Here is a 14,132-nt window from a genome sequence, read left to right as displayed (position 1 = left end):
TCCAAACTTTAGATCTTGTTGAAACTTTGTACAATCATTCATAGTCGATGACACACATTGAAAATAATGAAACAGTTAACAAATTCTTTTTGATTTCCATGGAAGATAAATGACAATAACTTAGATAATTAAGTCGGATTAAGTTGATATCAGTTTGTGAAACAATGACAAAATCCATACACTGACATGACTAATTCTAATTATACTCTTGGATCGCCTACTAAAAGGTATGGTCCACTGATGAACTTCATCAAATCTTTAATGCTTCTGGTCAAATTATTGGCAAAAAACAAACCCCATTTTGGCAGCTGTTTGAGACAAACATCCATAAAAAAGCTAAAAAGATTCTAGAAATAAAAAACACCCTTTGAGTCAGGATTTTGTGATTTTACCACCACAAAAGAGATACAAGACATTGATAGCAAAGACAAACAGGCACACTCTTTTGTTATCCTGGTAATTAAATCATTAAACAGAAACTATCTTTCACATGTAAATTATGAGTGAGTCTGATGTGAATGTCCATTTTTTTTTATAGTTATAAAGTTTTGTTTGGTGTAATGCACAAATTGTAAGACAAATTTCCATACGGACAATAGACATTATTAGTATTATTGAACCAAATAGTTTATTCGTTTTGAGCAACAACCCTATATGATATATGCAAGTATATGGTTACCTCTTGAGTTACAAAAATCATTTATATGATTAATTCAAATAAGTGAATATATTTCTGTTCAATCGAATTTTTAAAAAATCATTTCCATGATTGATTCAAAATAAGTGAAACATTTAAAGTATTTTTAAAATTCAGTACATACAATAGTCAACCTAAAACAAAATAGCCTCTTAGATACAGTTAATGTAGGTTTGTGGCAATACCATAATCCATTGTCCCAGACGTAGCTCATGCTCGCTAAAAACCTGGTCAACAGATGCACCGTTTTCAACTGTAATGTGTATAGATTTTATTGAGTGTGTTAGTGTGTGTGTCTATGGTGATGGTGGGTAGAGGTAAGTTATGCAGTGTGTGTGTGTCTATGGTGATGGTGGGTAGAGGTAAGTTATGCAGTGTGTGTGTGTCTATGGTGATGGTGGGTAGAGGTAAGTTATGCAGTGTGTGTGTGTGTGTGTCTATGGTGATGGTGGGTAGAGGTAAGTTATGCAGTCTGTGTGTGTGTCTATGGTGATGGTGGGTAGAGGTAAGTTATGCAGTGTGTGTGTGTGTGTCTATGGTGATGGTGGGTAGAGGTAAGTTATGCAGTTTGAATGATGCAAGATAAGCGGCATTGTCGTCATCGGACAGACAACTCCTGAACGAGAGACTGAAAAGAAGTTTTATTGTTGTGATTCTTCAGCTGGATCTAAACAGTCCTTCCTCTAGAATCAATATGTCGTCTATTCCTCGTGTTGAGCGGTGTGCTGGTGTGCACCATCTGTGTCGGCGCGGTAGCAGGGTTATAACAATAATTTGAATATTAAGTATTTATATTTAGTATTAAATATTGTTAATTGTTTTTAAAAAAATGATTGATTCAAAAAAAAGTGAAAACATGTTCCTAAATTTAAGAGTGGCTTAATAAAATATTTTTAAAATTCAGTACATACGATTTCGGACGACCCTCGTCTTCATTCAAAGCCTCTGTATCTTCTTTACCTTTATATCTGATATGATTATTGGCTTTCACAAATGCTCTGATAATCCTAAGAAAGAAAATACAAAGGATCCGCTGTTTTTATTTCGTATATAACAACAGGGCTGATATTTTCCTATTTTTAGTGAACATCAAAAGACTTACATGAGTTCAATGCCACAAGTAACTCGGTGAAAATATGCGAATTTGTTGACTGTGTATCTAGTGTAGAACATATTGTAGAGGTTGCTGATTTCCTGTTTCAAAGAAATATCTATGGTTTGAGAACATTAGAAGAAGCATCAATTATATACATTTTGTTCCATACAAAGCAACACATAGGCCTAAGTAAGAACACTTTCTTTCCAAGTGCGATTTGAAGTGTGATATGTGTCTACATAATCAGTAAAAAATTAACTATACCGTTGAAATCGGAGGCTCGGTGGCTGAGTGGTAAAGCGCTTGGCTTCTGAATCTGGAGTTCGGGTTCGAATTCTAGGGAAGACTGGGATTTTTAATTTTGGGATCTTTGGGCGCTCCAGCTCTAATATATACCTAACATTAGTTGGGGAAAAGTAAACGCGGTTAGTCGTTGTGCTGGCCACATGACACCTTCGTTAACCGTGGGCCACAGAATCAAATGACCTATACATCATCGCTCAATCTCTAAAAAAATTTACAAAATTAAATAGATAAAACATTGCTGTAACCCTGCCCAGAGCACACTAGTCATCACTTATAAGATAATTTGTATTGGTCCAATCAAATGGAAATTCAGTTTGACTACCATTGAACACATCAGCACAACTACTGTAACAATTACAATATAGATGGGAAATATTTACATGAGAATATGATAGATTAGATTTTCTGCCTATAAACAAGAAGAAAAAAAGATGATGCAAAAAAAAAAAAAAAAGAGACGGTCTGTGATTCTTGTAGGAAGTGAAGACAGGTGGCCAGAGTGCTTGCTACAGAAGACCTGATAGCCACGGCTGACACTCATCACTCATCAATCCATCGTTGGGTTGCCTCCCTTAGATTTATTACAGCATAATCACATTTTAGCTTCAACATTTAAATAGATAAAACATCCGTTATCATCCAATTAACAATATTGAATGAATGATGAATCGTTTGATAACATGACATTGATAAATGTATTTCTTTTAAAATATTTTTTTCAATTTTAAAACAAAACATTAAAACTGTATAAATTAATAAGATAATATGGCTATTAAATTTACCCTTCTCTAAATAACCGAATGTCATATAATCAAACAGTAAACACTTGATGGACTTACTCAAACGTACAGAAAATGTACGCTTCAATCGCGAAGTCTGGAACCCTATGGCTAAGATTTACCTTATCTCGGATACAAATTTGTATCTCTCCTTCTGCTTCGATCACTCTGGCAAACTTCATGTACCTGGAGGGATCAAAGTTGTTCTTGATACCAAGGTGGTGGCAGTCTCTGGCCAGGTAGTCCCATTTATATACATCGATGCCGTTTCTGTTGTTTACTATGATCTGAAGCAAGAAGACACTGCGTCAAGGCGTTGTAGTAAAGCAAACAAGATAAAGGGAGAATGCCGTAGAATAATAAGATGATTATTAAAATACCGTAGTAGGACGGGGCAACACTATGTCCTAGCATACACAGTTCATAGTTGTAAATTAACAGAATTACAATACAGTCGACATAGACAAGGAGAGTGTCCTCTATTCACTGATTTTTTTTTCAGAAACAACAAAAGATTCAGACAATCAAGTAACAGGAGTTTAATCCCGCATTTCTATAAAGATATGTAACTCCAAATATCCTATACATGTAGTTCATGTTTATAGTCAATTAAGGGGATGTAAGCGTTCACAAGTCAGACAACAAAAAAAAAAAAAAAACGCTTCAGAGATAACATTCAAGCTTCTTTGAAAACCTTCAAAATGGACCCTACCACCTGGGAGACGGAAGTGCATGATACCGCAATATGGCGTCGCGCTGTGAAAATTTGTACACAAATTGCAGAAGATAAGAGAAAAATGCTGACAGAAGAAAAGCGTTACAGAAAAAAAAAGCAAGGCCAATGACTGGAATATATATATACCTTGATCTTGCTTTGCTTTTATAATTGCCAAGGTTGTAATAAAAAAAAATAAAGTAATTAGGCCGCAAAGATTTAATTAAGGATTAGCTGAGAAAAATTGTTTAACTTTCATCACAAATAATGATTCAGTCATCTGAAGTCATTGTGACAGCAGTATCAAAATTAATTCTGAGATTAAAGAGCTATTTTGATTTTAAAAGTCTCGATTCACAAAATGTATTGCTTGGATAGTGAATGGTATGAAAGTGTTGAATTCATTGTGCTTTTAAAGCGGTTGCGTCTACATGTAATTTTTGTATCATCTTAATAATCTTACCTCATAGAGATACGCCTTTTCTTTTGTTCTTCCTGTGTATGGCCATGCCTAAATGATATTAACATACAAGAAAGTCTTGTTATAAAAAAAAAAAAGGTTTTATATGTTTCTGTTGTTTGGTAAAGTTATGCTCATATCATGATTAATTGTCCTACATTTGAGCTGTAAAGCAGTCGGCTTCCCAACCAGGGTCCGGGATTTGAATCCTGGTGAAGACTGGGATTTTTAATTTTGGAATCATCGGGAGCCGAGTCCACCCAGCTCTAATGGGTACTTGACATTTGTTGGGGAAAAATAAAGGCGGTTGTTCGTTGTGCTGGCTACCGTAGGCCACAGAAACAGATGACCTTTACATCATCTGCCCTACAGACTAGAAGGTCTAAAAGGGGAACTTTAATTTTTTTTTTCTTTTGCATTTCAAACTATATTTTTTTTTACTTTTTTATCATTCACTTAACTATTCAATAATGCATTGCCCAATTATTTGTGTTAAAACATTTCTACTTCCTTGTTAGACTAATTATGCACAATTCTTTACCAGTTCATTTAATTATAGTTTTATTGTAATGGTCTATTAAAAAATATATAAACAAGTCTTGGTTAAATCAAGTCTAGGTTAAATGAAGTCTAGGTTAAAATAAGTCTAGGTTCAATCAAGTCTAGGTTAAACCAAGTCTAGGTTAAATGAGGTTTAGGCTAAATGATCGATCTGGTTTCCAACAACTTACAGTAGAACCAGTTGGTTGAGCTCCTTCCAGTTGTTCCTTAATAAACTGTATATCCACATCCTCTAGGCCGTATAGTTGGAGTCTGACTTTCAGATCGTTTTCACGAAGTAGGTGCTCAAACATTTGAGCTGAAGGTTTCCTGTACTGTTGAGAGAATGGTTTTTATGGAAATCTACATTATGATTTTGTGTATTTTCAAGAAACATGAATCAGGATTAAGTCAACTGGGGCGTTACTCTTTATCTCAAAATTGACCATGTATTTTTTTACAAAGCTTCTATTAACTTAGTCTGTATGTCTGTCTGTCTGGCACAAATGTATTTCTTTATTTCTTCTAATTCCTTTTTTCGAATTAAGTTGAAACTGAGCACAATTATTCATTGTCCCTAACAAAAACATCAATAATACATTTTTTTATACAGAAAAGGAAAATATTACAGTATTGAGATATATGACTTTAAATGTGCAGTTTTTTCCCTTATATAAGCTTTTTTTTTTTTCAGCACTTTTTAATTAAAGAAAAGCAAATAACCTTAATAGAGTATTATTAATCTTAACGTAAAAGGAAATTGTAAATGCAAATACTTTAGTAAAAGTCATGATATAAACAGTTACCCGTATATCCTTATTTATTGCAGGCAAAAATTTGCTGACGTACAGGCGGGAAAACGGACCGTGACCTGGGAATAAAGTAAACAAATAATAAACGAATAATAATTACACTTACACTGTGTGTTGTTTTTTCTTTAGCTATCACATTTTTAGGGAAAAGAAACAAATATCCCTTTTGAAACAAAGACCGGTCCTGAAACAAAGACCAGTCCTGAAACAAAGACCAGTCCTGAAACAAAGACTAGTGATTAAAAAAAGAGCAGTCATGAAACAAAGACCAGTCATTAAACAAAGACCAATCCTGAAACAAAGAGCAGTCATGAAACAAAGACCAGTCCTGAAACAAAGACTAGTGATTAAAAAAGAGCAGTCCTGAAACAAAGAGCAGTCCTGAAACAAAGACTAGTGATTAAAAAAAGAGCAGTCATGAAACAAAGACCAGTCATTAAACAAAGACCAATCCTGAAACAAAGAGCAGTCATGAAACAAAGACCAGTCATTAAACAAAGACCAATCATGAAACAAAGAGCAGTCATTAAACAAAAAACAGTCCTGAAACAAAGAGCAGTCATTAAACAAAGACCAGTCCTGAAACAAAGAGCAGTCATTAAACAAAGACAAGTCCTGAAACAAAGAGCAGTCCTGAAGCAAAGACCAGTCCTGAAACAAAGACCAGTCATGGGAAGAAGAGCAGTCTGAAATAAAGAAGTCTGAGTTAAAGAAGTCTAAAACCCAAATCAGTTTTGAAATAAAGATGTCTGGAATTGAAGATCAGGCATTCTTTACAATGATTGTCACTTCTCTTCAATTACATTTACACGAAAGAAACACGACCATTGTGAAATTAAGTGATTGATCTTTTCACATCCCCTATTGGAATTAGCATGATGACATTTTGTAATGTAATAAGAGTAATAAGATAGGCTTTTTTTTAATCAGAAAGGCTTTTTTTTTTAATGTGATACAACAATGACAGTAAATAATTCCTTAAACTCTTCTGTATCTCTCACCTATATCTCGACATAGTCCGGCAATCTCCACACATAAAATATCTACATCTGTAATTCCTAGCTCTGGTTGAGATTCACGTAATGCACGAGTGAACTGGCCAGCTAGATGACAAACTCTAAATATCAACAAGAAACATTGGTCACATTTTATAGGGACTTATAAGAAGTACAAATACATAAGTGTTAGGAGCTAGTCAAAGAGGAATAAACTTAAGAAACTAAACATCATGCTTTAGAACCTACAAGGTTAACTTCAGTGGCGTAACTAAGGGGGGGGGAGAGGGGGGAGAATTTTAAAATCCCCCCGGGCCCCCACCTAGGGGGGGGCCCAAATGGGTGTCCGAAATTTATTTGTAAATACATAAATTAATATATTTGATTGACAAATAGTGTCAACGGGTGTCTTTTTTTTTTCAACATTTATGAATTAAATTTATCACAAAGACTAAACCTAGATCTAGGTCTATCAGTACGTTGACTTTGTTGACATTTTAAAAATATTTTTTTCCACAGAGATCAAAGTTTTTTTTAAAAAGTTAGCTTTACATTTTAAACTTTGTTGCCACGAAATAAAACTGCCTGATATACAGAAAATTCCAGGTATCTTGTTACCTTTACTAATAATAGATCTAAATGGCGAGTATTTTATGGCTACACTAATTAACCTTGAAGCAAAATTTACAGAATCGAGTATAACAGATCCAAAAGTTATTCTTAATAATGCTAGAATAAACTTCACACTCGAGTTATTACCCCTCTATTCATCTTTCCTCAATACAATGGAAACTCTATTTTTATTTCCATCTAATCCTTTTGCTTTCGCACAAAACATAAACAACAAACAATGACGTAATATCATATAATATTAGCACATCCTTCCTTTTGAAGTTATTATCACACCCTTCCTTTTAAAGTTCTTAAGAGTGATATCTACTAGCAGGGCCGGCCCTAGCATTTGCGGGGCCCTATTCTTTCAGGAGATTTGAATAAATTCAAAAAAAGTTCAGGACTTTATCGTATATTTTGCCTTTTCATGAGATTTCCTGGAGGCCCTGAAAAATCAGGAGGTCGCAAAAACCCTGTTATTTTACATACGTTATAATGGTTTAATTTAATAATGTACACTTGGAATTAGCGCGGGGCCTATGAAAGCGCGGGGCCCACTGCGACCGCATAGGTTGCAGTGGCCTAAGGCCGGCTCTGTCTACTAGGAACTTTAACAATTCGTCCACTTCTGGTTGTCTTGACTGGCACAACAAGTTCTCTAGACGTTGGTCTATAACTGTCTGTTTCGTTTGTTCCAACAGTTTGCAGTTCATTGTCTCCATCTGTATCATAGTACCCAGAGATGTCTTCATCGAAATCCTTATTCAAAAAGCGTTGATTTCTTCTGTATGTTTTCCCGTTTGTCTCTATGATGTAAGATCTGGGTGCTGAATGTTTTTTTATGACAACTGCTTTCTGCCATGTTTGACCTAGACGAACTCTCCGACAGAATAATCTTTAGGTAGTCTTGCTTTTGCAGTGTATTTCACTTTGCTTTTCATCTGTCGTTCGTTGAGTAATGTCTCTGCATTTTCAGCTACCGATGGTTTCAATAGTTTGGGATCAGTTGGAATGATTCCCTGAGGCTTCTACTCGTCAGCAGTTGTGATGGTGAATACGGCAGTCCACTTATCGGAGTATTTCTATCCTCGAGCATAACGAGATATGGATCTTTCCCACTTTTGTATGCTCTGAATCCTTTTGCTTGCGCACAAAACATAAACAACCAACAATGACGTAATACCATATAATATTAGCACAGAATCTTCTTCATGCAGTGGAAAATTAAGAATTTTTTTCCTATCTTGAATTCTGGTCAAAGCTCTTGCGCCCAATTAATATAGTTCAGAAGAAACTACAAAAGTCTGGACTGCATATACTGGAAGCTGCTAAAGAAATTAGTACCATTTCATGCTTTCTGCAAAATGATGAGAAACTGACAAAAACCCAATCCATCGAAAAAGCAAAAGAAGGTAGTGAACACTATGGATTCCCTGTAATCAAAACAACCAGAAGAAAGAAAAGACTTGATGGCTAGTTGAGTTCTAATGTAGGACTGTCAATAAAACTGCAATTCAAACGTGTTGCGACAGAAGTGCTGGACATATTTCATATGGAGATGAAGGGCAGATTTCAAAGGCTGGAAAGAAAATGGATACCTTTGGGTTTCTTCTTGAACCAAGACACCTGTTAGATGAAGACCCGCTTATGACAAACTGTGCTACCTTTCCTGTTTGTATGATGAAATAAATGGCAAATCGCTTTTTCAATGATGTCATTGATGCACGAGCACTTTTCATCAACAAACCAGTAATACAATCACCAATAAACATATTGAGGAAACAGGCTTCATATGGTAATTACGTGTGCTCAAACTTTGCAACCTCCTCCGAATACTGCTAACTCAGGCCACTTCCATTACGTCATGTGAGAGATCATTCTCAAAGCTCAAGTTCACCAAAAGCTATCTCAGGAGCACAATGACACAAGAAAGGCTTATCATGGCTTTAATGTCAGTGAAGTCACAAATACTAGAAAGTATCGATGTAGTTGATGTTATAGATGTCTTTGCTGCACAGAATGCACGACGTGAAGCGATATCAATTGAGATTTGTCACTTGTGCATTATTTAACTAATAAACAAAGGTATTATTCATTAAAAGAGTCTTGATTACTTTTTGTTAAGTTTACTGATATACTGAACCAATTTGATTTGGGGCTTATATATTTTTGCGTACATTATTCCATGTCATATGTCGAATGTCAAAATGCAAGGGGCCCCCAAAGAGGTCAATCCCCCCGGGCCCCCAAATCCCTAGTTACGCCCCTGGTTAACTTGATTGCCGCTAAAATATGCTTTAAAATTTGCAAATCATACTTCATTGCCTATGAAGTGTTTCCCAAAGTGGGTACGCGTTGCAATTCATGAACTATACGTTGTTGTTTTTTTTATTTTTTAAATGCACGACTTTTTCGCAAATTTGTGAAGACAAGGGCAATAGTCATACCGAGATTCTTTTTAAATACAGACGTTCGTTAGCTATTTTATACAATAGTTGCAATGTTTTCTTAATGATAGATTTGAGTTGAGAACTTGTTTGCATGACTGAAAATGGCTTTGTAAGCTAGAATATTTAGCATATATCTTTTTTAAATTGTCTCACTTAATCGATACCAGACAAAATAAAAATTAATTAATTTTTCAAATTGAAGATAAAGAAAACGCTTCCATCGCTAAAATAAATTAACGGCAAAAGACTGTTTGTAATGGAGAAGTACACTCGTTTCCTTCTCTGCATGAGTTTATAACAATTTTTTTTTTATCTCATTCAAGGAGAGGCTGAAAGGGTTCCACGACAATTCGTTCACTGACATTTCGTTCACCGACAAATCGTTCACGACTTTTCGTTCACGCGACTATTCGTTCACCAGACATTTCGTTCACGCGACATATCGCTCACGGACTATTCGCTCACAGACAACTTGTTCACCGACAACTTGTTCACCAACAGTTGGTTCACGACAAATCGTTCACGCGACAAATCGTTCACGCGACTATTCGTTCACGGCACGGACAAATTGTTCACAGACAAATCGTTCACTGGATAGTAACATATTGTTAATATTATATATTCTCGTCGCGTGTTTAATTTATTTACATTAAAACTTTTGTAGCAATTATTTCCAAATGCAAAAAATTTCTAGAGATCAGGTCAAATCTGAGTTTATTTAATTTCGTTGTTTTTGTTATTGTTAATATTTTGTTAATGAGGACAGTATGTGATAAAAATTATACTTAAAATATATAAAAAAGAGATCTTACAAGCTAGCTGAAAAATGTAAACGGGCCCTCACTTTACTGTTTACTATAGGTAACATTTTTACTTTCACCTTTAATATACCTTTACACCCCCCTCTTTTTTTGTCATCTACCGGGAATCTACCCATTTATCTGGATACTCTAGTTAACACCTAGTTGAGTGCTAGACAGACTGGCTCCTCTGGAAGTAATCAAACTTTATTGGACATTGCCTATACACATGTTCAATCTGTTAACATTGAAAATATCTACTAGACACTAGTATAGTACTTTCCATCAAGTTTAAAAGAAGTTTTATTTTATTTTTATTTTAGTTAACTTGTTTCTATATGTGACCACCCATTGGTAGACTAATTTGATTGCTTGGACCTCAATAACAAATTTATTGAAACATTTTTATTTTGTTTTATTGCGATAGATTATAATTTTTTGATAGGGAACCAAAATATTTCCTAGTGTTGTATATGTAATTAGTTGTTTTTTTCCTTATATGTCTTAATTGATAAGTATTAACCTTAGATCTGTATCTAGTATGTGACGTTCAGAGTTGAACAGTGAAACCATATATATTGTACCAAATCTAGTACCATTGTTAAAAATCTAAATTATCTCTCGTAAAAACACTGAAAGGATTGTGGAAAAAATACTAGTGTGTCTGAGCTAGCCAGGAAAACCAATGACTTGGCAGAATGCATGACGCGTAGGACGTAATCATCTTCTTTTTTGAAGAAACGTCTGTATTATATAAGATAAGATTTGTTTTTGTTAATAAGATATCAATAAAATGGGTATGTTAATTAAACATCTGGACCGCTATTAAGAAGTTAAGCAAATATGGGTAGGTCGAACAAGACCACATGATGGACATGAGTGTAAAAGAAGGCCTACATGTTGAAAGTAAAAATGTTACCTATAGAAAAGTGAGGTCACATTTAAATGTTTCAGCTTGCTTGTAAGATCTCTTTTAACTTTTAGGTATAATTTTTTATCACATACTGTCCTCGTTAACAAAATATTAACAAAAAACAAACAAAAAGTTACAAAGAATTTCGGATCAGGTCCGATCTCTAGCAATTTTTAGTTTTTGGAAATATCCAGTGAACGATTTGTCTGTGAACAATTTGTCTGTGAACGAATAGTCCGTGAGCGATATGTCGCGTGAACGAATTGTCGGGTGAACGAAATGTCTGGTGAACGAATAGTCGCGTGAACGAAAAGTCGTGAACGATTTGTCGGTGAACGAAATGTCAGTGAACGAATTGTCGTGTCCCCGGCTGAAAGAGAGACAACCCAGTCCGCCACGCCATTTCACAAGATCGCCGTCATCAGAGACCTGTGTTCAGATTGGTTGTCCTTACACGGCTTTGTGGCTGTCAAACATTTTCAGCTTTTGTCAACATTAAGTCGAAACAAAAAGGAATACAGTTTTTAATGTTGAACCACATATTAGATTAAAATTAGCAACCAGGGAACCAATTCATAATGACCTATCCTCTCAGCACAAACAATTACATTAATAATATACATTTTATAAATATCTTCTTATGAATAATTGTATATTTCGTTTATTATTTTCGTTTATTATCCTTCTTTTTGGCAATGGTATAATCGAAGGGGTACGGATAAGTTTGAGACGCAATGGCCTTTAAATATGCTTTAGAACTAGCAAATCATTCAACATTGCCGGTTCAAGATGCTTTAGAACCTATGCACCGTACTTTCAAATCTGCACTGCATACTACACAACCTGCGCATCATGCTTTATTGTTGTACTTTATGTTTTAAAACCTTGGCAACGTATTGAAGAAACCGCTAAGCATATGTTATAACCTACAAGAAATGTTTTTTCTTGTAATCCAAGTTTGCAAAACTTTTTTAGACGTTAAATGTTTTTGAAAATAACAATGCAATTTACTAAGAAAAAAGTATTTTTTAAAAGTTAGTATTACTTCATATTGTCAACAATGTTCTATTGAATTTTAATGCATATAATTAAAACAAATTTACCCAAAAATGTATTTACAAAAGTTTGCATGACTAAACTAAAAAGTATAAACCAATACTGTAATGAAAAACTATATGACATATTCTACTAACCCTAGAGAAATTATCCAAGACAATGATTAACTTTCCACAGAGAATGTTAACTTACTCGACTGAATGTTCAACTTACCCGAGAATGTTCATCTTACCCAACCAGGGCCGGTATTAGGCCACTGCAACCTATGCGACCGCAGTGGGCCCCGCATTTTCATAGGCTCCGCGCGAATTCTAGGTGTAAATTATTAAATTAAACCATTTTAACTTTTTATTAAAGGGTTCCTAGAATTGTCCTGAAATTCTAAAATATACTAAAAGAAATCATGAAAATCTCCTGAAATTATTAAAATCTTCTGAAAACTGAAGCAAATCTCCTTAAAAACAGACAAAATTGTCATTTCGGGGTGTCATTAAATACGGAGAACGCCAATCCTACTCGCGATAAAAAAAACGGCATTGTCACCTTTTATTTGATAAAAATATAATAATTGGGCGAATTTTAACCAAAACAAGAAGTTCAAATGCTTAATTTTCTTTTTAAGTCCCTGGCATAGAAATATAGATTTAAATCTATCTCGACCTTTTAAAAAAAAAAAATAAAAGCGATATTTTGCTACTCGATAGTAGGCCTAAATCTAAAAGACAGATCTAAATGTTTATCGGCTTTTTGTTGGAAAACTACTATCTAGTGTAGATGGCTCGTAAAGTAAGTAAAGCATGAATAAAATCCAAAGACGAATTTATTTTCTAATACAAAAACTTAATTTTCACTTATTATCCTTATCACAACCCAGATTGGGCCCCGCGCAATCCGTTTCGAATAGGGACCCGCAATCTGTAGGACCGGTCCTGTACCCAAGAGTTTAACTTACCTAAGACTTTAACTTACCCAAGAGTTCAACTTAGCCGAAAGAATGTTTAATTTACCCAAGAGAATATTTAACTTACCCAAGAGAATGTTCAAATCTGTTGTGAGCTGCTCCAGGATAGACAAAGTAGACAGTACCTAACTGTTTGATGTCACGAAGTCTTTGAAACTCTGGTGTGTCTACAATCATCTGACAAGCTGGATGAAGCTGGATGTGTCCGTGGATTGGGTCATTGAAAATCTGATATTAAGGACCATATTTAGGATTAATTTGTTGTCTTATTTTAACTATGTGCACGAAGGAATTTTTAGAGTGAAACAAAAATTTATTAGTGTTTTATTTTTAATTTAAGTGGAATTGTCATTTCAGTAGGTATACAACAAAAAACAAAAGGATTATTTCTGTTAAAACCTATCTCTTCTCTCTCTCTCTGTCTTAATTTTACTAATTTTCACACAGTATCTTTCTAATCCTACCCCCCCTCTTTTTGTAAATTTAGCACATAAATAAAACCTACACGTCAATAAACATTAACGAAAATTATGCGAAATTTTAAAAACCTTTAAATCTTTGACAGATTTACATTTCTTCTTTTTAATTTTCATCTCCTCAAGCTCACTTAAATATTCAAATAGAAATAGGCAGTCTTGGTAGGATCTGAAAGAGATATTATTACATAAGTGAAAAAAACAAAACAATATTTCAAAATTGCACTTTAACTTTTAAAAATTACAGTCTAGAATTCATGTTTAAGATTAATCTGTCATGAGAACATTAAAAATGTATAAACAAACAACAGAAAAAAAGAATACTTTTAAACAAAAGCTTATCTAAAATGGGAAATAACCCATAATTTCTGCAATTTATCTGAAAATTACAGGCTTTAGCTCCCTTTCTGTTCTACAAAACAAATTAATAATTAGTACTAAATTATCAACTAACTTGCTAATTT

General features: G+C 34.3%; 1 protein-coding gene across 4 annotated transcripts in view; it reads right to left on the bottom strand.

The window, feature by feature from the left end:
• Window positions 1-14,132, bottom strand: part of LOC106060135 (deoxynucleoside triphosphate triphosphohydrolase SAMHD1-like) — a 28,255-nt gene that overhangs the window by 4,524 nt on the left and 9,599 nt on the right. For all 4 annotated transcript variants that reach the window (XM_056035010.1, XM_056035012.1, XM_056035011.1 and 1 more), the window contains 9 exons: window positions 13,741-13,837; window positions 13,260-13,420; window positions 6,407-6,522; window positions 5,400-5,464; window positions 4,785-4,928; window positions 4,057-4,104; window positions 3,001-3,165; window positions 1,800-1,891; window positions 1,609-1,704 (listed from right to left, as the gene is read on the bottom strand). In XM_056035010.1, the coding sequence (XP_055890985.1) occupies window positions 1,609-1,704; window positions 1,800-1,891; window positions 3,001-3,165; window positions 4,057-4,104; window positions 4,785-4,928; window positions 5,400-5,464; window positions 6,407-6,522; window positions 13,260-13,420; window positions 13,741-13,837 (984 nt within the window). The remainder of the gene's footprint in view (window positions 1-1,608; window positions 1,705-1,799; window positions 1,892-3,000; window positions 3,166-4,056; window positions 4,105-4,784; window positions 4,929-5,399; window positions 5,465-6,406; window positions 6,523-13,259; window positions 13,421-13,740; window positions 13,838-14,132) is intronic.

The sequence above is a fragment of the Biomphalaria glabrata genome, chromosome 7, assembly GCF_947242115.1.
Source record: "Biomphalaria glabrata chromosome 7, xgBioGlab47.1, whole genome shotgun sequence".
Lineage (NCBI taxonomy): Eukaryota > Metazoa > Mollusca > Gastropoda > Planorbidae > Biomphalaria > Biomphalaria glabrata.
Note: the sequence above shows the minus strand (reverse complement) of the source record. Positions and strands in the feature narration are given on the sequence as shown.